This window comes from Vicugna pacos, chromosome 6 (genome assembly GCF_048564905.1).
Source record: "Vicugna pacos chromosome 6, VicPac4, whole genome shotgun sequence".
NCBI lineage: Eukaryota > Metazoa > Chordata > Mammalia > Artiodactyla > Camelidae > Vicugna > Vicugna pacos.
The window spans coordinates 75,998,990-76,025,289 of NC_132992.1; the positions used below are offsets into that span (position 1 = coordinate 75,998,990).

The 26,300-nt window shown below is 37.6% G+C and overlaps 1 protein-coding gene across 10 annotated transcripts in view; it reads right to left on the reverse strand.

Annotated features, from left to right (window-relative positions):
* Window positions 1-26,300, reverse strand: part of CEP128 (centrosomal protein 128) — a 359,486-nt gene that overhangs the window by 54,533 nt on the left and 278,653 nt on the right. For 7 of the 10 annotated variants that reach the window (XM_072963534.1, XM_072963531.1, XM_072963530.1 and 4 more), the window contains 3 exons: window positions 20,498-20,547; window positions 8,320-8,409; window positions 1,247-1,270 (listed from right to left, as the gene is read on the reverse strand). In XM_072963534.1, the coding sequence (XP_072819635.1) occupies window positions 1,247-1,270; window positions 8,320-8,409; window positions 20,498-20,547 (164 nt within the window). The remainder of the gene's footprint in view (window positions 1-1,246; window positions 1,271-8,319; window positions 8,410-20,497; window positions 20,548-26,300) is intronic. The other 3 variants (XM_072963536.1, XM_072963533.1, XM_072963537.1) reach the window with 1 other exon arrangement.

The window sequence follows — 26,300 nt, forward strand, 5'->3', positions numbered from 1 at the left end:
TCCACTAGGGTCTGGACACTGCTGATCAAAATGACTTGCTTACACAGGACTAAAATGTGCTCTATTAGCATCTTTCCATTCCTCATGCTCACAAAATAAATATTTTATTCTTTAGTAGCCTTATTGTGTATAAGTTTCTTATTTTTTTGCCTGCTCATTAAAAGCATAAAAAAAATCACCACTAGTCCCAAACTACTTTTAATATTTTGTCTGTTTTCAAAAGCCTTTTTTTAACACAAAATACATATATTCAACATTTGAATCATACTCTCCATATAACATTAAATACTTTCTCCTCACCTCACACCGTGTAACAGCATGGCAATATTTACTTTCTGAAAATGACTTTTTATGGCTGAATAACATTTCATCATAAAGTATACCATAACTTATTTTATCATTCGTTCAACCCACATGGCTTTTATTATAAAAATTTAACACAATCTTTTATTTTAAACCTGCGAACAGACAAAGGAGTAAAATCACAGCCTTAATTCTTATTTAACAACTCACTATTAAGATGGTTCTCAATTTTTTGTATTCTTTTTTCACATGCCTCTCATCACAAGTTATCATTCAGGTACACGCAATTTTGTATCTTGAATTTGTTTCCATTTAACATTATATGATACTCCTTTTTCATAATCATTGTGTCATGTTGGGTGGACATTTCACACCTTATCTAACCATTACTTTATTGCCACACAGTAAGTTGTCTCCCCTTTTTTTCTATTCAAAAGTATGTAAATCATTTTCCAATAAATATTGCAAGCATATAATCTTTACGCTCATGCACTTTAAAAAGATGATTTTCTAATAATAGACTCCCTCAAGTAAGATTATTGAAAAAAAGGCTTTATCATTATTTGGATATTGAAAAAAAATGTTGAACGTCTAGACTTCAAAGTGTAAATAGCATCCCGATCTGACTTTCTTATTGACTCATTCTTTTAGCGACTGGGAGATACAGAAATAAAATCAGTACATATTGGCAACATCATCTTCTGAGAGTGGTGATCACTTAAATATCATATTTTTGCTTTTTTCCTGTATTTTTTTTTTTCATTTTAAAAGTCTGTTATCAACATACCTTTCAGGCATAGTTTAGCTTATTTTCCCCTTTGACTCTTAGATGTAGTTTTAGAAATGCTTTCTGGGACTGCTTCCTTTGGGGAGTGCTCTGAAATCCATACCAAGGACCCAGCAGTGATTCTGACAGGAGGAGAAAGAAAATTCCCCAACTTACCGTTTCTAACGCATTTACACGGTCCTGCAAATAAAGCATAATATATAATTATAAAAACAAAGTTATTAAAAATCACTTCAAGTTTACTTAAGTTTTAAGACTATTTATCTTCTATTAGTAACATTTTTTTGAAGAATGTAAAAAAGGAAAACTACTCAGAATGATCTCTCCAACAGAAACATATTCATAAAAGAATCCTTTTTAATCATCTCAACTAGTGTTAGGACTACAAGGTTTAATTTAAGTTAAATATCATATATTTAGATACAGTTTCTAAGTGAAATAGATCTGACCACTTTTCTATTGGTAAAATTACTTCTCTAAGGAAATAAAATTATTGGATACATTTGAATATATGAACCAGAACTAGACAATAGTAATGATATAAAAAAGGAATTTAGCACACAAACCAGCTCTCAATTAGGTATACAGCACACAGTGTGACCTCACAGGAAGGTAAAGTTCAGACATAAAAATAAGATCACCAACTAAAATTAATATGTATATTGTTAATTGAAACAAGGCAGGAAAAATACATGAGACAGAAATGTCATGCAGCCAATCCTAAACCCAGACAGGTCTCTACTACCTTCAGCATCTTAACAAGGTTTTCATAGAAATATTGGTTTTGAAAAGGGTCATTGACAATATCTCAAAAATCTAAATGATAAAGAAAATGGTTTCATTCTCAATCTAATGGTTGTGTTCTCATCTCTTTCCAGAGCTGATAGCTACATACAAGAAGTTCTTACCAAAGAAAAAAGGCTGAAACTGAGAGATGAGAGTCTGAAAATTTAAGAAAGTGCAAAACTATCCTTTTTAAGAGGATCAAGGCCATTTTTCTTTCTATTTTCTCATTTTAAGCGGCTGGAGGAGATATTTGAAATCTGGATTTCTTTGTTCTTTAGTTAATCATTTGCTGTTCTAAGAGGAAAAGAGGGAAGACGGCGCACAGGGTTATTCAGCTCAGATCTCTGTGGCCCTGCAGAGAGTGACATGGACCCACGACACTCAGGAGCATAAACCTGGCCTTCCCTTGCATTCTCCCAGCTTCGCCTAATACACAGAGGCCTTGCCTTTGAGGACTGCAACCCAGCCTCCAAACCTCAGACTGGGAAACTGGGTTGCACATTTCGGCCCCTTTGAACATTTGGCTATGTGGGGACAAGTTAAATGAATGTATTACGCAAAATGAACCCAAAGTAGACTTTTTCACAATACAGTCTGTTTAATTGCATTTTGTTGGCATACTTGAGAGAACCTCACCCTTGCCCTCATAATTTTCATAAAATAGTTCTATTTTATTGGTGACTTGTGTACTGTCACATTTGAGTACTTCATAATAAATGCATACAATGCATCAAAGGGGGTCACATCTGTTGTTACCAGCCATCTTATTCACAGTGCGTCTGGGACAAAACCATTCAGCAAAGCTTTATCATCCTTTGCAGACTGAACAGAATCTCATGAGACAGTCTTTGGGCAGTCTCGCACCTACAGACACCATCCCGGAAGGCTTAGGGCTTTAAGTTGTCCCCACGCCACGTATTTATGGGGCTTCTATCATTTATGATTTGTATATTTTAAAGGCACACATACAGCTGGTTTGAAATCAGCTGATGTCATATGATGCCAAAACAGAACAACTGAATTAAACTCTCTCTTAATTCCTATCTCAGTGTTTGGTAAAGATAAACTGATATAACTTATGTATTAATGTATTCATTTTACTTAAACATTTGTTACAGGATTTTAAAAGTGATACATACTGTCATAGACTACACGTTTGGGACCTCAAAATTCATGTGTTGAAACCCTGATCCCCAGTGCACTGGCATTTGCAGTGTGGTCTTTGCGAGGTAAGAGGTCACGATGATACAGCCCTGATGGGATTAGTGCCCATGCAGGAAGAGACACAAGAATGCTTGTTTCTCTTTCTGTCCTCTGTCATGCAGAGCCATATCGAGAAGATGGCCGTCTACAAGTCAGGAAGAGGTCCCTTACCAAGAACCGAATGGGCCAGCACCTTGATCTTGGACTTGCTAGGCTTCAGAGCTATGAGAAATGTCTGTTGTTTAAGTCACGCAGCCACAGTACTTTGATATAGTAGTCCAAGCTGACTGAGACATAGGCCTAGTCTATAAGACCATAAACACCAAAGGTCAAAAACCCCCAATCCTTTAAAATATACAGATCAATAATCTACTTCAATGCAATTTGCTTATGTCTGTTTGTCTATAACCTACACCATTCCAAAAATGGTACTGAGATAACTTTAAATGAAAAATGTATATGTTAAGAAAATGAGAAAATTAGGGAAATAAGAAATTCAGTCCATTAACCTGAATTTAAATAATTCAATCAACACCAGCTAATAGGATGCCAGCCACGGCTGCCAATTAGTGAGTGCCGTCTAAATTGCATTTTTTTGGTCTTAATTGTACGCTATACATAAAAAGAAACTACTCCTAATCTTCATGAACTTATTAACTTGCTTTTGAAATTTAAGAAATGTATTTGGAAAATATAAATGGCTGTAGATGACTTCTTTTTGGCAGACAAGATTAGTTATTATAACACTGTATATAGAAGAATTAAGTTACTACAAATCCTGATTCTTAAACAAATTATTTGTGTACTTCCTCTCATATTCTTATCATTAAAATAGAGATAACTTAAGCCAATACTGTGGCACTGATATAGTCTATGAAAAAAAAATGCCATATACATCCTAGAATGAACATATAATTATACCAAAATATGTTCTCCTTAACCTCGCCCACTCCCACTCTCACTGCAACTGTAGTGTCTTGTTGCTGTTGCTTAAGCTTCAATGTTCATTTCAGCTGATTTTTATCTTCAAGTTCAACCTGCAGGCCCAACAGTCTCCCCTCCTCTCCCACCAGACACACAATCCCAACCTTGGATCTTGGGAAAAAAAAAAAAAACTGCAAGGATGCTGAAAGGGGGTTAGCAGGTGAGCGGAGTGGAGAGGGAAGAAGGCTCCATAAGCAATGAAGACACTCGCCCTATAATCAAGCCATTTCAGGTGGTTTTAATAAATCAGTAGTTCCTATTTTTGTAGTCACGGACTTTACGAATCTGACGAAAATTTATCTTTTCCCCAGGGAATGTACATTATATAGGACGCATATAATTTTGCATATACTTTTAGGAGAACTGCAGACTCTCTGGAGCCCAGCCATGGGCCTCCAAGTACTTTTGCTCCAAACAAAAATACCTGAAATAAGATGTAAGAATTATACAGATAAATTATTTTAGTGAACCAAATCTATTTATTTCTCCTGTATGAAACATTTCTGGATAGCGAGGAAAGAAACAATTGGGAGTGGAAGGTTAAAAATCAAAGGAGAAATTTCCTTCAAATATTTTGAAGAAAAAAGTTCTTGGGGAAACAAATGTTTTATTGCTATTGGTCTTTTTTTTTTGTAATTGGATAGTCCCTTTCCCACTATTCTTTAGTACTAAAAGTATTATTATTATTATTATTATTATTATTATTATTATTATTATTTATTTATTTATTTAAGGGGGGAAAGTCTAAGAAAAACCTGAAATGGCAACAATTATTTTAACATTCACTCTTAAGAGAATACACACATAGTCAGTGCATAGTCACTGAGTTAAAATGAAGAGTACCAGCCATCAGTGTGACTATTGCATGCCATTTTTAAGTGAAAATAATGCTGCTAGAAATCACATTTTAATTTATTCTGGGCTTGACAGATCAAGTAAGGAGAGTTATTTTTGGGGGGAGGCAATAGCATATGCACTATAAAAAAGATGTATTTTAAACTTTTTATAATGAGGTTAGTAACCTGCCCTGAGCTGTATATAGTCCTTTGCTATTTGGTCACAATGGGGTATACTTTAGAATTTATGAGTAAACCAAAGCCAGTTCATTAGCATCACTGGAGATGGGCAAATATTGGTAGGCTAAGTCAGGAAATGAAGGCTAAATGGATAGTTGGTATCTGAATCCCTGATCATCAACAGTCTATTTGACTTAGCTGAGCCAATCAGCTAACCACATGGTTTCATCCATCCCATCTAAGAGATGAAACAGAGGCTCATAGGTCTAAACACTCAAGAGGTTTTCTGCCTCTGGTAAGTATAGCTGTATAGATCTAGTGACTTTATCACAACAATGCAGCATGCTCCAAGGATGCTTTAAATTTAGCTAGCCTACAAAAAAGCACAATACTGGCATAAAAACATAATGAGAGTCTCTATTGCTTCTGAGTCTAAGAAACATTAAGAGTATAGACTAATTCTGGAATCTTCCCCGGGACCGAAGGGCCAAGATGGACATATAATTTTCAAAAAGAAAATCCGCAATGAGGACCTCCTTTCATCACTGTTTTATAAACACAAAGCCTGTCTTCTGGGAAAAAAAATCCACTCAGCTTCACCCGGAGACCACTGCAGGGCATTTTTCCTGTCAAGGTTAACTTGGTTTAATCAACACTCACAGTTTACCTGCTGCTTCCTATATGAAGGATATAAAATAAAATGCAGATGTGTCCCTTTTCTCCTCTATGCACTTCCACATGACAACCCATTACATATAACAAACTGTCATTCTTTTTTTTTAAATAATTAAAAGAGAAATAATTTCAGATATATTCTTTTTCCAAGCTTCAAGATAGTAAAATGAAAGGAAAAGGCTTTTTTTTTTAACCACCATAAAAGATCAGCATTTCATGGAATCCTTCTAAAAATTAAAACAAAATAGAAAAAAAATCAAAGCAACTTCAAGAGTGCAAAACCAAAAAAAGCTTTAAAATACAGCATAAGTAGACTTTGAATATATGAATGCATCAATGGTCTATACATAAAATTGCATGTTACCTATTAAAAGCCAAAGTTACTCTATATTTTAAAAAACTTTAGAATGAATGACATTAGTGCAACTTACAGTGGTTTCCCCACATCTAGTGTTTAACTTAGCTGTCAGTAGATACCTATAGTCAAACTTTGTTAACTCTTCTCACTAGCAGCTTAAGAGCCCCATTCTACTTCAGGGTTCAAAATAACAAAACAGAAATGCTGAAAAGAAAACCACAGCAAGGCATGAGGATTTTATCTAAAAAGTTGTCAGTAAGAAAACCCAACTTTTGACTTATCAAGAAAAGCCAGTTTAAAGGGATGTATCGTTTCCTAGCCTAGAGAGAGTATCCAGTAATATTCTTCATTATCTGCTTTTTACTTGGGGACTGGAACATCAGAAGCAGAAACTATCACAAAATTTAGGAACAGAGTCCAAGTGTGTGCTCCACATTTCTGATCTGTTCCCTCATCCACTACCACTGCCAGATAGAGGCCCCCGGCAGCCAGCTGTGCTTCTGTACCTTCCTTCTGCTCTGTTCTCAGGGTGGCGGTTTGGTCTGTGGTATTGCTTGTTATGAGGCCATCACTGACTACCGTGCTTCCATTCAGTGCTATTCAGGAAAGGCTGAGGTTGCACTGAAGTGGGAAGCGTGCACTGGAAAATGCAGCCTGAGAGACTAGATAGGTGTTTTGCTTAAAGTCCCTACAAACACTTCCAGTCAACAGTACAAAGTTAATATCAAAAAAAAAAAGTCTGATTTACCCTTTATATTTCAGGTCACAAAGCAAGGCAATGAGACTTCTCCCCCCACCTCTTCAAAATGAAGAATCACTGCAAGGCTGCTGCTTTAATGCACAAGGTAACGTGGTGCACAGGTGTGCGACTGTAGAGCAAGACTGCAAACCAAGTGAAGGGTCAAAGGCAGAGTTATCTCTTTCCTGGGACTGCTCAGTTCCACAGTGAAACTGCTGATAACGGGTAGCAAGACTTCAGTGAATGACATCTAGACTGGGGACAACTAAAAGTTATCTGAAGATAATATAACAGCTATGATCGTGGTTAGGGACAATGCAAATGACAATCGATGTAATTTAAAAGATTGACCGTCCCCCAAAAGAGATGCAGGAACAGGAGTTGAACAGTAAGGGGAAAAAGCCAACAACTCAGAAACCATCACACCGTATTTTTTTCAAGGATTTACATTTTAAGAAAGAAAGTACATGTCTCCAGTTTTGAGGCTAGTCATATATCAGCTGAATATGCTCTGAACTCTTATGCAAATCATAGCGCAGTGGTGATTATGGCGTAATTTATGAGTAGGTTTGTGTCAAGCACATTCTGTAAAACAATAGGGTATGCTTTTTTTTTTTTCAGGTTGTGTATCTTACTGCCACCAAACATAGCTGATCTAATAAGACTCTGAGATTAACATCTCCTTTGTTTCCCTCAAGTGTACACATCTCTTGGGTTTCCAGGTAAAGCATGTTCACAAGGAAACCCACGTAACCACAGAAGCTTTTGTTCAGTCCTTCCTCTTGAATATCTGACTTGCAGCACGAGACTGTTGACTGTCATGCACATCACACAGCTGGGTCATTTAATGGCACCAGAGTCCATCTGGGGAATTAAATTACTTACCTTTCAAATCCCAATAATCCACATCCTAACTTACATGCAGAGTCACTTACTCAATTCTTTTCAGGAGTCAAAGCATAATGAACATTACATTAGAGACTCCCTCTCTCTTTCATTCCCATACTCCTTCTGTGGGCTACTGTGTACAGTTCTCTCTCGACCTTCCATACTAAAAAGAGAGGCTGCTAAGAATGAATAATTAAGACATAAACAAATTGTTTTAAAATATACTTGGCTGACAAAGCCCAGGCTTTTCTTGCTTCTTAATTCAGTCTGACTAAGCTGAGAACTATGAATAATCTCCATTTTATAATATACAAGTACCAGTAGGAAGGGAAATGTGGTCAAAGGATTTAAAAGTAGCCTTAAATTATCTGTACTCCCATAATCAATGGTGCATTATATGTGACTATATTTCACAATATCTTTGAAAACTGAGGACAAAACCCCAACAATTTAGTTTTAGTTGAACTTCTAGGAAGCGTACCTGAAGGCTGACTTACCCTGTATGTCCTACAGTAAAGCAGATGTATGTTGACTATTCAGCTCCACATACCCTAAATATTCTACCTATGAGATACTTAACTGCTTCTTCTTCAAACTGAGCGTCATTCTGATTTTTCAGTGCAGTCTGACTAGCATCTTCCAAAGGTGGCATATTAAACAGTAGCTTTGGCTGTGTAAGAGATGTGAGTAAAGAAAAAGAGTTGGAAAGCTCTGCTCTCTTAAAATAAGTTAAAGCACTATACATAGTAATAGCTATAAAAATAACACTAATAGGGTTATAATCACTTCAGATGATTTTTAAAGTTTTTGCATTTACAGAGAATAACATCACGTAGGACTTTTAAAATATTCTCTCAAATAACTGCTCACCCAAACTGAAATCAGAAATTTTAAAGAAATCATACTTGAAGTTTAAATGGTTTTACTCTTCAGGATTACAAATAAAGCATAGTGATTCATTTTCAAAATATCCCCAGTTATCCTGCTTTCAAAATCATCCCTAACTTATCCTAAATTCCAAAGTCTATGAAACAAAGGAATAAATAAGATGTGGGCTTATTAACAGACACACCTGGGCAGTTGTAGCCAGTAATGAAAGCTACATTTAACACTCACCACCTTACCTGTGATGGACCACTGATGGGCAATTTTAGGAGTTCCTGACTAATTACCAAATATTATACTTTCCTTCCATTTGCAAAATTAATAAAAATTCTACCAACAGATATTTATTCTTTGAGGAAGAACTCAAAACTTTACTCTTTGATTCCTCCCACTCCAGTTCATCTTCCAAAAGACATTGTGGAGACATAATCATTAAACCAGTTAATTCCAAGGCAAGGTTCAGCAAAGTAGGACAGTAGGTCACTCCAATCTGCTGTCTGTTTTTTATAGGTCCACAAGCTAAGAATGATTTTTACATTTTTATTCGTTTGACAAAAATCAAAGTCAAAATAATATTTCATGTGAAAACTATGTAAAATTCAAATTTCAGTTTTCATAAATACATTATTATTGGAACATAGCCCATTCATTTCTTGACACACTGTCTAGGACAATTTTCATTCTATGACATCAGAGTTGAGTCATGGTGCGAGAGCATACGGTCTGTAAAAATGAAAATATTTAGAATCTGGTCCTTTACAGGAAGTTTGGCAACCCCCTTTTCTAAGGTGTTGCCTTCTATAAGAATTACTTCTGGCCTCACAGAGATCACCCTGAGGCAAACCCTGTAAGTTTCTAAAAGGGAAGAATAAAGTGAAACATACAGACCAGGGATAAGAAATTTAGATGGGAACAGAGAAATTTTAAATTTTATTTTAAAATTTAAAAGTTGTATGTACATGAACACTTATGCTCAGAATATAAACCATTCCTCAGGCCATATAAGTTTCTTCCTTTTGTCCTTTATTCCTTGTTTCCATCATTTTTTCTTTCCTTCCAATACCCTTCCCTACCCTCTTCATTGCTTCCTTTCTTTCTCCCTCCCTCCCTTCCACTCATTTATTCATTTAATTCATCCATCCATCCATGTTTACTGAGACAGACATTATGTTAGACACTGGGTACACAGTTATCAACAAGGAAGATAAGGCCTCTCTGCCTTCATGGAGCTCACATTCCAAAGGAGAAGACAAAGACATGAAAAAAGAAGATACCCAGGAAGTGTGATCGGGTGGGGGGCGGGGGGCTAAGGGCAGAGGTTTGCTTGAGACAGTTTGCTCAGGTTAAGTCCCCACAAAGGGGTGACATTTGAATCGAAACTCTAATGGGTGAAAAAAAGTTGTCATTGAAAGAGTCAAGGGAAAAGTATTATAGAGAGAGCAAGCAGCAAATGTCAAGTTTCTGGCGTAGGAAAGAGCTTGCTTAATTTAAGGAACAAAAGGGACACCAGTATGTGTGTTGTGGCGGTTAATGAAAACATATCTTTAAATTACCAGTATCATAAAAATCAACACTGTTTATTAAAAGCTTATTATTTTCAAAATTATATTGGGTTCTTTTCACACATGTTCTCATTTAATGCTCACAAAACTCTGGATAGATGAAAATTATTTATGTGATTCATTTAAGTTCAGAGAAACAGACTCAAAGGGATATGTATTAAATTCTACACTGTCATTAAATACTTGCACTTAGACAGTAATCCAGGTCCACCTGACTCAAGAGTCCATACTAACTCTCAGAAACAAATTAAGGGTCACATTAAAAATACTTTCTATAAAATGTATGTATGTATGTATGTAATAGCTGTACAAAGTGGAGCTAGTAGAAATGTATGTGGACAGCGCAATTTTATAAGCAAACAGACAATAAATGCTTTTTTATTACCATCAGAGCTATGCTTTTGTGTGTGGCGGAAGTTAGAGGAAACACTGGAGAACTGTTCTGGAGCCTTTTCTCAAAATTACACGTGCCGGAACAGCATTCCAAAACCTTATTTTTAACAGATGTCAGGTAATAGTGTAACGAAACACTTACTATATCACAATAAAATTTAATGCTCAAATAAAAACCACTATTTGTATGCACTTTTATGTTTATTTCACTATATAATAAAACCGATTATATTTTTGGCATCTGCCTTTCTTAAGTAAGTTGCAACTCCTCGTGACTTCTGGATCTGATATTAGGCCAGCTGAAACACACATAGTCAACAAACACCACTGGGGAAATAGCAGGAGAAAGGAGAAAGGAAAGCAAAGATCTACAGTTCATTAGCTGTGATGCTGTGCAGTTAAACGGCACCTCTATTGTGCTGATCTCCCAATTCTTTTAGATCTGAGCTGCAGGAGTTTAGATTCATCACTAAGCTCATAAATGGCCTCCACCTCCACCCCTATTCCATTTGTGACAAATTTATTAGTTCTTTGTAACAGTGAAATGAGAACTCAGGATTTCAATTACAACCAGAATGTAGTAAAGGCGTAGAGTACCTTGTAGGTAATATCTTTGTATTTCATTTTATGAACAAATATGGAAATACTGTTAACAGGCATTAAATGTTATTTATTAGCATGCTAATAAGCTTCACACTTTGAAAAGTAAACACTGAACGTAAACTTAGAATAGTAAGCGTCATGCAGATACTCTGGAAAAGGAATGTACTTCAGAATTAATTCTCTAAAACCAAAATAATCACTGATTATGATAAAAAGACAAAAATATAAGAGGAGATGCTTATTAGTCATTCTTTCAGCTCATTTTAGTTTTATCACTTTTTGCGCAATTTAAAATTTATGCAAATGTTTTCAGTGTTCTCTTTTATTTTTGCCAGAGTATTTTGAACCTGGTTTAAAACTGAAATTGAAGAAGCCTAAGGAGGGCTTTAATAACAACTTTCTTCAGTCTGTTTATTTAAAACATGATGAATAAGCAAAAAGAAAAGGTGCAGAATTGAAAAGGAAAAATGATCCTTTCTCCTTCCTAGAAGTGCTCAAGATTATTACTGGATTGTTCAACCTCTTGCACCAGGAATTAAAATCTGCCAACAGACAAATATAGATATAACACTGTCTAGTCACCACAGTCATGAAAGCTTGGAGGCTAAGGGTTTATAAAGAGGCAAGAAGAAGTTTCATTAACATTATGACCTCAGAGTCTCCTGACTTATTTCATGCACTTTCTCAAAACTTTTCCAGTTTCGTAGTCTTTTTTCCTTAAGGAAGTAGGGGGTCGTTAGTATTCTGGCTGCTAACAAATCATTCTTGTAGGAAAAAAAAAATGGAAGAAATGTAAAGAAAAAAAAAGTCAGGAATCTAAACAAAGATAAAAAGTGTAGAAATTCTGTTCTCCATAAGCTCGTGAGTCATTTAAGTACAGTGGCATAGAAGACAAACAAATTCTAACACAAGTACTAACCCTGCCACTTACTGGCTGAGCAAGCTACGGGCTTCAGCTTTTTCACTTGGAAAATGAGAATTAAAGTATCCATCATACAGAACTGTTGCAAGGAATAAATGACATGTATTTAGAAGTTTTAGCACAGTGTATGACACAAAGAATTGCTTAGTAGCTATTAATCTCATTCATTAATAAGTCAGAAGGTGACCTTTTTTTTCTCCTTTAATATATAGACCATCACCCTTTGGGGTCGATTTATCACAATCTTGATAGGAATTAGCAAATGCTAAATAAACTTTTGTTAATAGATTGAAACAAAACATTAGTGAGTTTTCAGGGTCCCAGACTGGGGAAATCCTCTGTTTCTTTCTGTCTTGGAAAATCAGACAGAGGTGGGAACGGGAGATAGCCCTTAAGGGACAGAACTACAGTTTCTTTCAGTGATCTCCTATTAATACTCAGGACCTCAGATTTTTGTTTTATGAGTCAATGGAAACTATTTGAATCGGAAATGTATTATTGCTGAGCGTCTGTTTCCAAATCTGTTGTACATCACAGTCATTACTTAGACTATTGCTTTTCACAACTGTCCCTGTTATCAGGAGATGAAAGACAAAACAGAAAACACAGTGTTACGACCTACATGTGTGTGTCTCCCCAAAATTCATAGGTTGAAATTCTAATCCCCAATGTCATGACCCTATGAGGTGGGGCCTTTGGGGGTGATTAAGTCATAAGGATGGAGGCCCTTATAAAAGAGACACTAGGGCGCTCTCTGCTCTCTGCCTGCTAGGAACCAGGAAGCAGGCCAGACACCGAATCTGAATCTGCCAGCACAAATACTGAATGCAGTGAATCTTATACTTCTCAGCCTTCACAACTGTGAGAAAGAAATGCTTCTAGTTTGAGTCACTCAATCTATGGTATTTTTGTTACAGCAGCCCGAACGGACTAAGATATACGGTTATCTGTCCAAAGTCTGAGGCCGATCTAGGGAGGTGATATGAGAACAAGCAGACATGCGTTATGAAGCATGGTCTTGACGTGATCACTTCAACTGCAACCCAAATGCAACCGCCCCAAATTGGACGGTGACAGCTGACTCTGGAAACATGATTACAAACTCCCAAACAAGCTCAACGCTGCAAAACATCATAACATATTTAGATGGTTTCCATTTTTCACAAGAAAATGTAAACAGCTCTTTACATCAGGCCCAATGCCCAAGGAGCCCAGAGCTTGGACTCTGACGAAGGCACCAAGGGATGTTTTCTAGAAGTGTGACTTTTTACAGTGTCAAATGCAAAGGAGATGGTGTATGGAGACAGATAAAATAAATCCCCTCCTCCTGCTTGTGGGAACAACTGATAAAATCTGTGACACATACTCAGTTCACGTTCACTACCAAGTTTCTTAGTAAACATCCTGTCACAGGGTAAAATTTGGGCTTTTGAGTTCAAAGGTTACACTTTGTCTTTGCATTTTTTAAATGTTTCCAAACAGCATCTGCTTTTAAGAAGCTTTTTAAGAAGCTTGATTCAAGGAGACTGCTGAATCCTGAAGACTTGTGCTCTGCATCACTTTGGATAAACAGAACCAGGCATGGTTTTATTTATTTTATTCCCCAAAGAAAATGATCTAGTCAATCAACTTCGATATACTCAGACACAAGACTACTTCAATCTCAGGTATTCTATTTTCCAGTTTTATTCTGTCATAAATTTGGAATGAAAATTAAGTTGCAAATTTCAGGTAAAATAGGGTGATAAAATTTAATGATCACTAAAATTTCAAGTGGAATCTATTTTACTGAGCTTGCTTCTCTGTTCTCATGAGGTCTCCTGATGTAGTAAATTGAAGTGCGCAAATCTAATTGGCTGAGACCCTGCTTGACCCTTATACAGACTGCCAACATTTTATCTCTGTTGAGACCTCATACTAAGTTTAAGGCTTGGTAAGCCTCTTCACCTTTTGAGAAAATAGAGATTTTAATGAGCCACTAAGCTGCCTCTCCCTGCAAGGGTCAAAGTGTTGTCCAACCCTCCATCCCCCATGTTCACCCATGTTTTGTTTTCTTTAAGTCATTGTTTAGGACACTTCAGAAAAAGAAATGGAGATACACAGCGATCTGCCTACATTTTGAGGAATGCATCTCGGAAAGAACAGTAGGTGTGCATCACACTTCGGTTTCCTGAATTACAGAAGTTCCATCAGAGCTCTCAGGAGTCATCCGCAGGATGAGCAGGATGCTGGATTTACCTTTCAGTTTAATAAAGCCTTAAATAGTCAACTTATTCAAGCTGGGACTTCTAAAAATGTACTTTAGTATCTCCCAGGGAAATCAGAGTTTCTGGGGAAATTTAAGAATTTTTTAACAATCCGTCAACTCTTCTGGTGATCCACTGTTAGAACGAAGCATCCCATTTCACCTCCACTTTCCCCTCCAAAGGAACTCAGGGGCTCTTAGCTGCCCCATCCCTGCTTTCTACTCACAGTCTTTAAAATCCCCGAACCAGTATGTAGTTTGAAAATTCAGGTTTGGGCATTCTACAGTCAGGCAGAAATGACTGACAGCAAAACTGCAGAAGTTATCCAGTTGGTCTGTCCCTAGCCCAGCGTGTCACCTGGTGTTTTACTAGGAGGACTGGCCATCTACTGGAGCTACTGAGATGTTAATGTTCTATACTGTCAGCCTCTGCCAGGGCGGTTCATTCACCCATGTCAGTTTTCTGTCTTTGGTGGTTTTCCTTGCCCAGTTTATTTCCAACGATGTGACTGCCAACTCTACACTGGAATTCTTTTCCATATTATAATACACCCATATTAATATTTATTAGATTTGTTCCAAAAGAAATTCAAGCTCTATTTTTTTTCTTCAAAACACCACACTGCCATAGGCTACTCTGTAAGTAGGTGAAATGAAGTAATGACTGAGGAAAAGATTATCTTCTCCTTCCAGCTCATTTTCAATTTCAATTTTGCCTAAGCACTATTTAAATGACAAAAACAAAATCAAACACCTGCCCCTCCCATCCCAAAATATTTCTAAAAAATAAGTCAAATTATTGAAATGGAAGATGTCAGACTATTTTTAAAAGCTATCTAGGAAAGAAATTATATATAATTATGAGTCATATGAAAAATAACAATAATGCCACTTAACGTCCTTCTAGGGCATAGCTTCTGAAAAGTTTCAGAAAAAATACATTATTTCTTTAAAATACACAAACTCAAATTTTTACAACTTTTCAATGAAGGATTCAGCTCATTTCTCATGAACGTATTGATACTGAAGAAGGTGTCTAAAAATACTTATGACATTTAGATCATAGATCCTATAATTAAAATGGTCCCTTTTTCCTCTTAAAAAATGAGACTGATGTTCACGTGAAGCCCACAGAGTCAATTTTATTATTGCCACATTATAACATTTTTACTTTTTTCACTATATTTAATAGTTATCCAAAGACCTAATACTTCCTTTAGCATAATCTGGCTAATATCTGAATTGAAAATCACGGTTGCCCAGTGGAGGAGAGCAGAAAAGAAGAGAGAAGAGGAAGGGGAGGGCGGGAGGAGGAGGAAGGGGAGGAGGCGGTGGGGGGTGATCCTGAAGGAAGGCCTCCATGAAGGCAGAGATGTTTACTGTTTAAATGACCAGCATGCAGCATTATGTCTGGCACAAAGTAGGTGCAAATAAATAGTCCATGTGTGGAATTCACATTTATTGAGGACCTGCCAGGAACCAAGGTTTATTCATTTCTTATCATAGTTAATCCTCTTAAGAATTCTATGAAGTCAGCATTATTGTCGTCCTCAATTTTTAGATTTGAATACCGTCTCAAAATGACCCAAAGATGGCCTAGTCAAAGAGGAAAGTGAATAGGAAAAATCATGTTGACAATTACCTATTTTTAATCTCATTTAAAATAAAATGAAAAAATCAGATGATGGTAAACTGGGATATTGGGAAAAGAGGAGGGGCATACGCATTTTCCAGATACTGTATTAAGTAACCGTTACAGGGAGCACTTTGAAGCTTTTCATAACTAAGTGTGATACTCTTTTGGTGTGCTTTGCATTCTGGGGTTCACAAAGTGATCTGGCGAAAAGCAAGAACTGGATGCAAGGTGAACTAGGCAGGTCATTTAAAAAATAAAAACAAACACAGCAACACCTACCACTGTCAGCCATCACAGTCAAGTGTCAGTTACTGAATGGTTTTCAGCTATGTTGAGGAAAAACGGATTACCTTTTGTGTCTATTTAAAATGTTTTGGCTGATCCAGCGGATTAAAGAAGGGATTTGCTTGTTTGAATGTACCTCAAACCCATATGCAAATAGGACTCTGATACTGCGTCACACATTTACAGTCACTTTATTCTTTAAGAAGAGCGGCACATGATGTAACTGCAAACAAATGTCACACACACATGCACACACAGACTGGAAACACTCTCCTGTCTGCTGCCACCCCAACCTCAGCATTTTATCCTTTTCTGTCCCTGCAGATTCCTTCCACTCATGCCAAATCGCTCACTTACTGACCTTCTGTTTCAATACTACCTTCAAGGAGGGAGGGAGAACAGAGCAGGGCAGAGAGAAGGAGGGACAGTGAAAGTGTGTGTGTGTGTGTGTGTGTGTTTGTTTACAGGAATGCTAGAACTTAGAAGTCACCTTCCAATTTTTAAACAAAAATGAATTCTAAGACAGGGATGGTGGGTTTTTTTTTAATGGGGAGACCTTAGAGATAACCAGGAAAATGTGCTATGTAAGTAAGAGACCAGTAGGATGGCATTTATTTATTTAGTCAACAGAAATTTACTGAGTACCTACTATGATACATAGTGGATGTCTGCAAAAACGCATGACTTGTTAACATAGATATGATAGGAAATTACAAATTATTATTTTAAAATAAATTTTTATTTTAAAACCTAAATCCCTTGGATTCAAGGATTTAAAAAATATGTACTCAGTGTTACTGATTATTTTCTCCTTGAAATATTCTTTGTTAAGCGGCATGACACTGTGCCGTCTAGAATTTATTTTCTTTAGGTCTTAGCCTCCTTTATAGGATTTTCACTCCTAGACTGTTACTTAAGTTACTTAAGTGTTAGTGTTCCCTAGGGTTCTGGCTTAAGTTTTTGTTTCTTTAGGCTACATACTTCCCTTGGGAACTCTCACTGCTCCCATGACTTTCATGACTTTGAGCACCACTTATACGATATGGAGACCAGATCTGACGACTCCAAGTTCTGCAAGTCCAGCTCAACACACGAACCCCACTCTTGACATTGCTACCTGGATATTTCAAGGCACCCAAATTCAAAATGTCGCAAATTGAACTAATCAACTTTCCTTTATCTCACTGAGTAGGACAACCATCTACAAAGTTGCTCCATCAAGAAACCTGAGTCATTCTTAACTCCTTCCTATTTACTTCCTAACAACCAATCTCAAAGTTCCCCACATTTTTAGATCCTAAAATATGTTAAGAAACCATCCTCCTCTTCACACTGCCTGCGGTGACCCAATCCAGGTCATCATCATCTCTTGCCAACATTCTCACAAACATTTGCTTAATCGGTCTCCCTGGTTTCATTACTGCCTGCCCCGAATGATTTTAGACTTCACAGCCAGTTACTTATTAAAAGTGAAAATGCGACAATATTGTTCTCTTGTTTCAAACCCTTTACTGGTTTCCCATACACTGCAGGTAAAATGCCAACTCCTTTAGACCTCCATGTACCTTACAAGCTCTTGTCTCGCCTCTCCTCTCTCAGACCCTACATTCCGCCATAGTGAAATTCTCTCAGTTCCTTAAATATGAAACCGATGCTTTCTTTTACCTCAGACCTTGTCATGCCCCTTCCACTGCCTAAAATTTTTCTGATCTTTACTGCAAAACCACCAATGCTAACTCCTGGTTACCATTTAAATATTGGCTTCCTTTGGGATGCCTACTTAGATTGCCAGTCCACCCCTGCTCACCTTACCCACCTTCAACCCTCTATACTTGTACCCAAACTAGCCTTATCGTCACCAAACATAGGTGTTGCTATATGTTCCCACAATGATGTAAACAACCCCTCTAATATCACTTTAAATCTTTTACAATAAACCCATACTTAAAATTCTTTTCCGTTAATTCTAGCACAAAGGGCAACAAGCCCTTTAGTATAAGCAGCTTGCCCAGCACGGTGCCTTGCACAGGACTGGTGCTTGATAAATATTTGTACAATGAGTAAATGGAGCACCTTTTACTTACAGGAAACTGGGAAGTGTTTAGGGATAAATACCCTTAAGGAGGATACCATTAAATGCAGAATGTCTGTTATACATAATTGTATGATGATAATGAGTAAATAAAATTGACTCCAATTTGGATACACAGGGATTTGTTCACACTGTAAATTGGAATTAAATATTTAGCTCTCTCCTTCTGGGATAATCTAATCCACACTAAACACTTCTGGAAGACAGTTTTATGATTTTCTATTACAGATGAGAAAACAGGCACAGCAAAGTTAATTGAGTTACTCAAGGTTACCCAGTGAATCATAAGCAGGGCCAGGACTTAAAACTCAAAGTTGTCAATCTCCAGTACTTAGTGCTACCATTTTTGGGGGCAAACTGTTTTGTCTTTTTCTCCCCAAAGTTCTATCTTATGACTGTAGGACTTCAACTTCTATACTTTAACAGTCTGCTCAAAACTATTACCTGTAATATTTATAGTTCAACGTGGAAACTCAGGAATGTTGGCACTTTTTGATGGATTTTCCTCTAGTCTTTAAAATGAAAGACTTTCTGTGATATGTCTCTGCACTCTTGCACTCTGAGAGGTATAAGTTCCTTCTATGTTCTTAAGAGGCTGCTAGTATTGCCAACATTGAACTCTACTGTTGCCGGACATCATACGGGATACTACACGTATAAACGTCCACACTTAGTTGGCTGGTGCGTTCTATCGTACTCAATGGACATTTTGATGGAAAATGCTACCAGTACTTAATAAATATTTGAGAAGCAACATAGGCTATCAAATTTAACAGGCTTGCTGTTTCCAACATTCATATTGTGAGAGAAATAAACTCAAAAAGATTTACACTGCCATTTAAAAAGGCCAGATATGTACTAAGTACCCAATAAATATGCTTATATGTGGTATTCTGGGGCAAATGGCAAACATAATGCATAACCAAAATGCATCAAAAAGCCTCTATCACCTTCTCAGTATACACAATTAGTGGACATCACTTTGCTTTTTATAGCAACACACATTGCTGATATTAATTTTTCAGAGAGAGACAGGGCAAGCAACACTTGAGATTTTTCCTAGCCCCAGGCTGGACCACCCAGGCTCTTTCTTTGTATAGCTGAATATAGCACAAGATGTTGAAAGGATTTAATCTATACAAACTGTGGCTAACATATGCCACTTTTATTAGGTATATCGAACTACACTCTTCTTTATCATTTTTAGATCATTTATACAATTTTCTCTTAACAGATACACCATCAAATAGAAGAATCCCCAGTTACAGAACATTTCCCTTGCTCTTTGGACCTTGCTTAACCCATTCTTCATTCACCAGGAGCAAACATCTTCACTCGTGAAGCACTCAAGCCAGCTCATTATATCACTCTCCAGCCCCGCCTTGCAGCTCCAGGCCCAGGAAGAACTCTAAACTTCCAAAGTATTTACTGTTCTTAATCCCCAACGTGACGTTAAGTGAATTGGTTCTGTCATGTGAGTATAACTGATTATGTCTCCTCTAATAAAGACAGACACTCGAGTTACCCGTTTGTAAGTTAACCCAATGTAAAAAAGGAAGAGAGAGCTTCTGCGAGATGCCAAGTTAACAGCAGTTGCACATACCATGGAAATGTCAATTAAAGTTCTAGTGCAATCTTTCAAACACAATTTTCCAGTCCAAGAAATGTATATAAATCCATAGTGAATTGAGAGGCATACAAAGCAAATGTTAAGCTCCATGTATGTGTTAATATTCTTGGCTGGTCACTGGTAGATGACATTGATGGAGTCAGAATACAGAATACTTTTGACTTTCACTTGAGAATGTAGATTCTATTAATTCATCCTCATTCATCAGCGCTGTTTTGAGGGGAAAGGACTTTGCAAAGATGTTGCTTTCATTTTCTAATGCTGTAGTTCCTATTAAACTAGACCAAGGAATAAAGGTTCCTTTCAGGAGTAGCAGAGACTGAGCTGGCTTCCTGCTTTCAGAGATCATGAATGTCCTCAAAGACTGCTAAAAGGACACAAAGTGCAACTTGGGTTTTGAAGATTTTTTTTTTTTTAACTCCACTTGCCATAGGGGTCTGAGTGTGACAAAAATAAAGGCTAAGAGAGTAAGAACAAAGGTATAAACCAAAGATAGAGAATTTACCTGCAGAGATTCCATTTCTTCATCTTTTCTGTGAGTCTCCTCCAGCAGATCTATAATAAGAAAGTAAAAAACCCATCAAAATACAATGTAAAAATGCATAGCCTCTTATTATCAAACTCAATTCAGTCAGTAGCTTGCATAAAGTGTTGCCTGGAAAGAGAATTTGATGTTTAAGTGTGAGAAGCAGCATGAAAGAGATGCCCTCTGGTCCCGACCGATGGGATGTGGCAGAGACCTGGACTCTGCCAAAGCTAAGCTAACTGAGAAGCCCTGGGAGGCCCTAGGTCTGGGGGAGACACCAGAAAATGAGACCAAGTCAATTACAAATCCAAAATCAAACCAATGTTTCTGGAATTGGGTTAAGTGCTTATATAACTCAAAAGCAACACAAAATTTTCTTTGGGAAAAAAAAAAGGTTTTCTTTTGAAAGAAGAAAATAGAAACAAACGAAACAAACCATTTGCTCTTAAAATAAGCTCCCAAGCCAAGTTCCACCCCCAGAGTCAATTTCTATAACCAAATTAAAGCATCCTGGAGTGTAATGGGTGTTATTAATGGAAGGAGAACACCACCTCAACTGTAAAGTCATATTAATTATCATTTCACACTAAGAGGGTGGGAAGCATTGAAGTTACATCTGACCAACAGTCTGGCACCATCTCAGAGAAGTTAGTGGCTGGAAGGTAAGGTAGTCAACTGAGGAGAGTTCTGTCTAATGCACGCATATAGCCATGGTGTCTCGTGTCCTACATCAATTTATGAACTTGCTGTAGAGGAAAATGTATTTGGCAAGCAGAGTTTTCTGCCTGAAGCTATACCACCCTGTGCTGTGATCTTATTAGATCTCACAAACCTAAAGAGGGCTGGGCTGAGTTAGAACTTGGCTGAAAACTAGCAAGAAATACCTACAGCAGTGCACAATAATAGTAGCATTTGTCTCATTCTGTGATTGATACAGCGTACCAAGAGGCTGTGCTGCATAAAAGGCTAATACAACAAACAGAAATTCAATATGCACCCCAGAAAGGCAAATGCAGATGTTTTTAGCAAGTGCTTCCAGATGAAGCAGGAAGCAGTCATATAGTGGGTAACCAGGCACACTGGTCTATGTCATAACTGGACAGGCAATACCCTGAAACTTCAGGAGACCTGGTAGATGACATAATGGATGGCACTGGCCCTTTGAGACTGCATAGCTAAGAGAAATGCAGAGGAGTGGCAAGCAATTTCAAGACACAATGTACTGGATTAAGGGTAAGAGTTAGTTTTTGCTCTGTATCTGTGCATGGCTGATGTTGTCTCCCCAAACACCTATAATCAGAGTTTTATCAAGAAAGTTATAGGACAATGCCAATGTATTAGGACATATTTTTAAAGGGGTTTTGGTTGGCACCAAAACCGACTTGGGGTGGTAGATTAAGTGCCCTCAATCATTCCTCTCCCTGCATCCTTACTCATTTGCACTGTGACATTGTAGCCATCAAGAGGTCCCACACATCTGGCATCTAGGCTTGCCTCCTGACTTGATTCGGTAAACAGAATAGAGCAGAAGCAACTCTGTGCCAATCCGCACTAGGATTCAAGAGGCCTCATGCATTTTCACTTTTCCACTTGGAACTCTGTCACTCCCATATGAAGCCCAGGCCAGCCTGCCACAGGACAAGAGACACGTGTTCCAGGGTCTTTCCACCCCTGAAACTCTGCAGGTTGCCCCAAACAGTAGGCAGCAAATGCCCAGAAGCAGAGCTGCTCAGCTGACCTAAAGATGACCACAAATAACTCAGGCGGGAGCCCAATTCAGACCAGACAAACTGCAGAGCTGAGTCCAGTACCAATTCCAACTCACAGAGTCATAATCTATAGAATAAATGGAATTGGGGGATGTTTTGGTACCCAGAACTTTCTAACTGACAGCAACCAGTTGCTAACTGAACAACAAGCATTTAGAATTCATTAGACGGACGTAAAAGTAACTAATCTATACAACAGACCTAACAGACCTAATAATAATAGATAATAGAAAAGAAGATGTAGACTCTGGAGAGAACAACAACTGGTCTGGGTGGGGAGGGATGTAGGTAGCATGAACTGATTGACATTTTATCCTGGGTGACGCTTTGTGGTACTCCACTCAAGATGAAATTCAATAAAGAAAAGAGCTAACGAGACTAGCTTAGATCTTGCACCTACAGGTTGGCCGGGGAAAGTATGAAGCACTTTGATAATCTCAAAGGGGTTAGATGAAGAACAGGAAGGACTGTTTCCAAATATCAGAGTACTATTAAGAAAAGAAGGACATATGGATATCAGATGTGCCAAAGCAACAGATGCCCACGCCAACTGGTTTCAGGAATTGTGTCTTCAGCAAAATTCTCTTCAATATTTGTGAGATATAAGTTGCTTCAATATCTTGGCTATTGTAAATAATGTTGTAATAAACATGGGGTGCATATATCTTTCTGAATTAGTGTTTTTATTTGCTTCAAATACCCAGAAGTGGAATTTTTGACTCATATGGTAATTCTATTTTTAATTTTTTGAGGAACCTTCAAACTGTTTTCCATAATGGCTGCACCAATTTACATTCCCACCAACAGTACACTAGGGTTCCCTTTTCTCCATGTCCTTGCCAACATTTGTTTTTTGTTGTCTTCTTGATGATCATTATTCTAACAGGTGTTTGGTTTTGATTTGTATTTCCTTGATGATTAGTGATGTTGAGCATCTTTTTATGTGTATGTTGACCATCTGCGTGTCTTCCTTGGAAAAATGTCTATTCAGGTCCTCTGCCCATTTTTAAAATCAGATTTTTTAAAATATTGAGTTGTTCAAGCTCTTTACATAATTTGGATGTTAACTCCTTAGCAGATATATCCTTTGCAAGTATCTTCTCCCACACAATAGGTTGGCCTTTTTGTTTTGCTCATGGTTTCCTTTACTGTGCAAAACCTTTTAGTTTGCTGTAGTCCTATTTGTTTATTTTTGCTTTTGTTGCTCTTCCCTAAGGAGACAGAGCCAAAAAATATTGCTAAGCCTGATGTCAAAGAGAATACTGTGTATATTTTCTTCTAGGAGTCTTATGGCTTTAGGTCTTAGAAAGTCATTAATCCATTTTGAGTTTATTTTTGTATATGGCATAAGAAAGTAAGTGTCCATGAATGAATAAAGAAGATGTGGTACATATACACAATGAAATATTACTCAGATATAAAAAAGAATGAAAAATTACCATTTGTGATAACATGGACAGAACTAGAGGGTATCATGCTAAGTGATTTCAGAGAAAGAAAGACAAACACTATATGATTTTTCTTATATGTAGAATCTTAAAAAAAAAATCCAAACAAAATAGAATAGAAACAGACTGATACAGAGAACAAGCTGGTAGTCGCCCTAGGAGTGGGCAGAGTTAGGTGAAATACATTAAGGGGACTGAGATACAAACTTCCAGTTATAAAATAAATAAGTCACAGGATATAATGTATGGCATAGTGAATACTATCAATAATACTGCAATAGCTTTGTACGATGACAGATGGCTACTAGACTTATTGTAGTGATAAATTTGTAATGCACGTAAATGTCAAATCACTATGTTGTACACCTGAAACTAATACAATATTGCATGTCAACTATACTTCAACTAAAATTTTTTCAAATGAAAAAATAAGTATTTGTGAGATATTTGTGTCTCTATGTGAACATGGCCATTCTGCTCCACTCCTTCTGGACATTAGGAGATTCTCAGAGCTGGGGCCCTTGTCATGAATTACATTGTTTAATGGTACAGTGAAACAGGAATGGTGGAGAGTGGGGTCTATCAACCATTAAAGAAAACTGATTTTGTTCCTCCAGAATCAACTTGGTATGGCAAACACCAAATGCCTTAGCTGAAACTTACTGGATAAATAATGGGTATTGGATCTCTTATATAGCCAAACTCAAATCACATTTCATAAATATAGATGTAAAGAAGTTCAATAAGAGCTGATACCAGTGGCAATGCTTAATTCTGAATGACTGAACAACACTATCACGGAACTCCTGTAATTGATATTTAAAATACAGAACTCCCCTTCTGATCACCACTACTGGCTCTTATCCCAGCTTATATCAAGGGTCTAAGTGGATATCTGTTTTTTGTCTCTATGCCACATCCCTTCCCTTTTAGAACTTCATGTTGTTCTCCATATGATTCCTGTGAAACTTTCAGTCAAGGGGACAACCTCTCCTGCCACAAAAGCAGATCCTGACCCAAGCTGGCCAGTCAGTGCACTGTACCTCCCCGAGCATACAAGCTAAGCAATATGGGTACTGGGAGAAAATCTCTTCCGCAGCTGCAAGCTTCTGTTCGCCTGGCAATGCGAAGGCTCTATTTTCTACTAAGTCAAAGGAACTTGTTCCACAGTGAAGCTGATAAAGAAGAGAGCAAAGCCAAGAAACAGAGAGTTGGTTGAGGACAAGATCCAACCCTTATCTGAAGCCCACATTAACTCTGAGCTTCTAGCACTTCATTTTTCTTTAGTAGTTTTAGTTGGCTGGCTGTCATTTGTAAAAGTCTCTGGGAATGTGATTTGTCCAGTCCTCTTATCTCTATGCAGAAACTTGCAGAACTTATGAGTTAGCAAGTACTTTCTATTCCACAGTGAAATGTTTCATTCTGCAATGAACAGATGAAGACATGAGGCTCAGAGAAGGCAAATGGTTTGCCTGCGATGACCTGGTTAGTGCGAGTGCCTCAGCCAGAGCTTCGCTCTCCGGTCTTCCTACCCTATCCAGCGCATCGAGCTCTCCTTGGTATCACTCAGTACTTGATTGTACCCATCTTTAAACGATGTTCATTTTTCAAATGCACACATCTGTATTCCTCTCACTTAACCCTAGGCGTTCACTGACGATGGGCTTTGTGTCATTATATCCGTTGTCTCCCTAACCACTGCTTATCTACCTTTGCGACTTTACGTAGACTTTGTTCCCCCAAATCCCCTTCTCTGCCTACATCACTGCTGTATGCAATGGCTCACTTGTTAGATGCACTGTTCAACTACTTGAGTTTGGAATGATAAACAGGGTTATTAACCTGTGCTGATGAAACACGGCTACCAGGCATCACTGAGATGTGACTACTTTACCACAAACAGACACAGGATGAGAGAATACAGGTGAGACCTCCAGACAGTTGATGTGACATAATGCTCTGAGTGTGATGAGTGCACCTGGCTATAATGAGCCATCCTGCTGTTTGCTCCTCCCAGCTGAGAACAAACGATCACCATGGAAAAAGCTGAAGGGCTGCTCTGCTCCCTTGCTCACCACTGGCATGTTTGTGTTTTGCTTTATTATTCTCTGGTTTGCTGTTCAATACAAACAGCAATTCAACTGCCATGCAAATTGCTGTGGCCAAATGTGCTTCCATCAACATTAGTTAATGAAAGATTTTTTTGGTGAAAAGGGCAGCCATCCTGTGTATTTTCCTTGGACTGGTTCTAGCTCTTTAAATGAGCTGATACTAACTCTTTATGACATACAGTTATGGGGCAGGGGAGATCTCATTTAAAAAAGCAGGACAGCCTGGATGAGAACTGGAGAATCCTGCTGTTTTGTTTTTTTTCCACACTGAATTTCTCTGGCACACTCAGGGTAATATATCACGACTATGTTTCTTTGCTAAGACAGTCTTGTACCACTTCCTTTGCAGTCTTTGCAACTAGTGGTCTGGCTGTTTAAGGAGGTTTGACACTTTCTTATGTTGATTCTGGTTCCTGGTAGTCAAGGAAGCAGGTAAGTTGTTCGTTTATTTGTT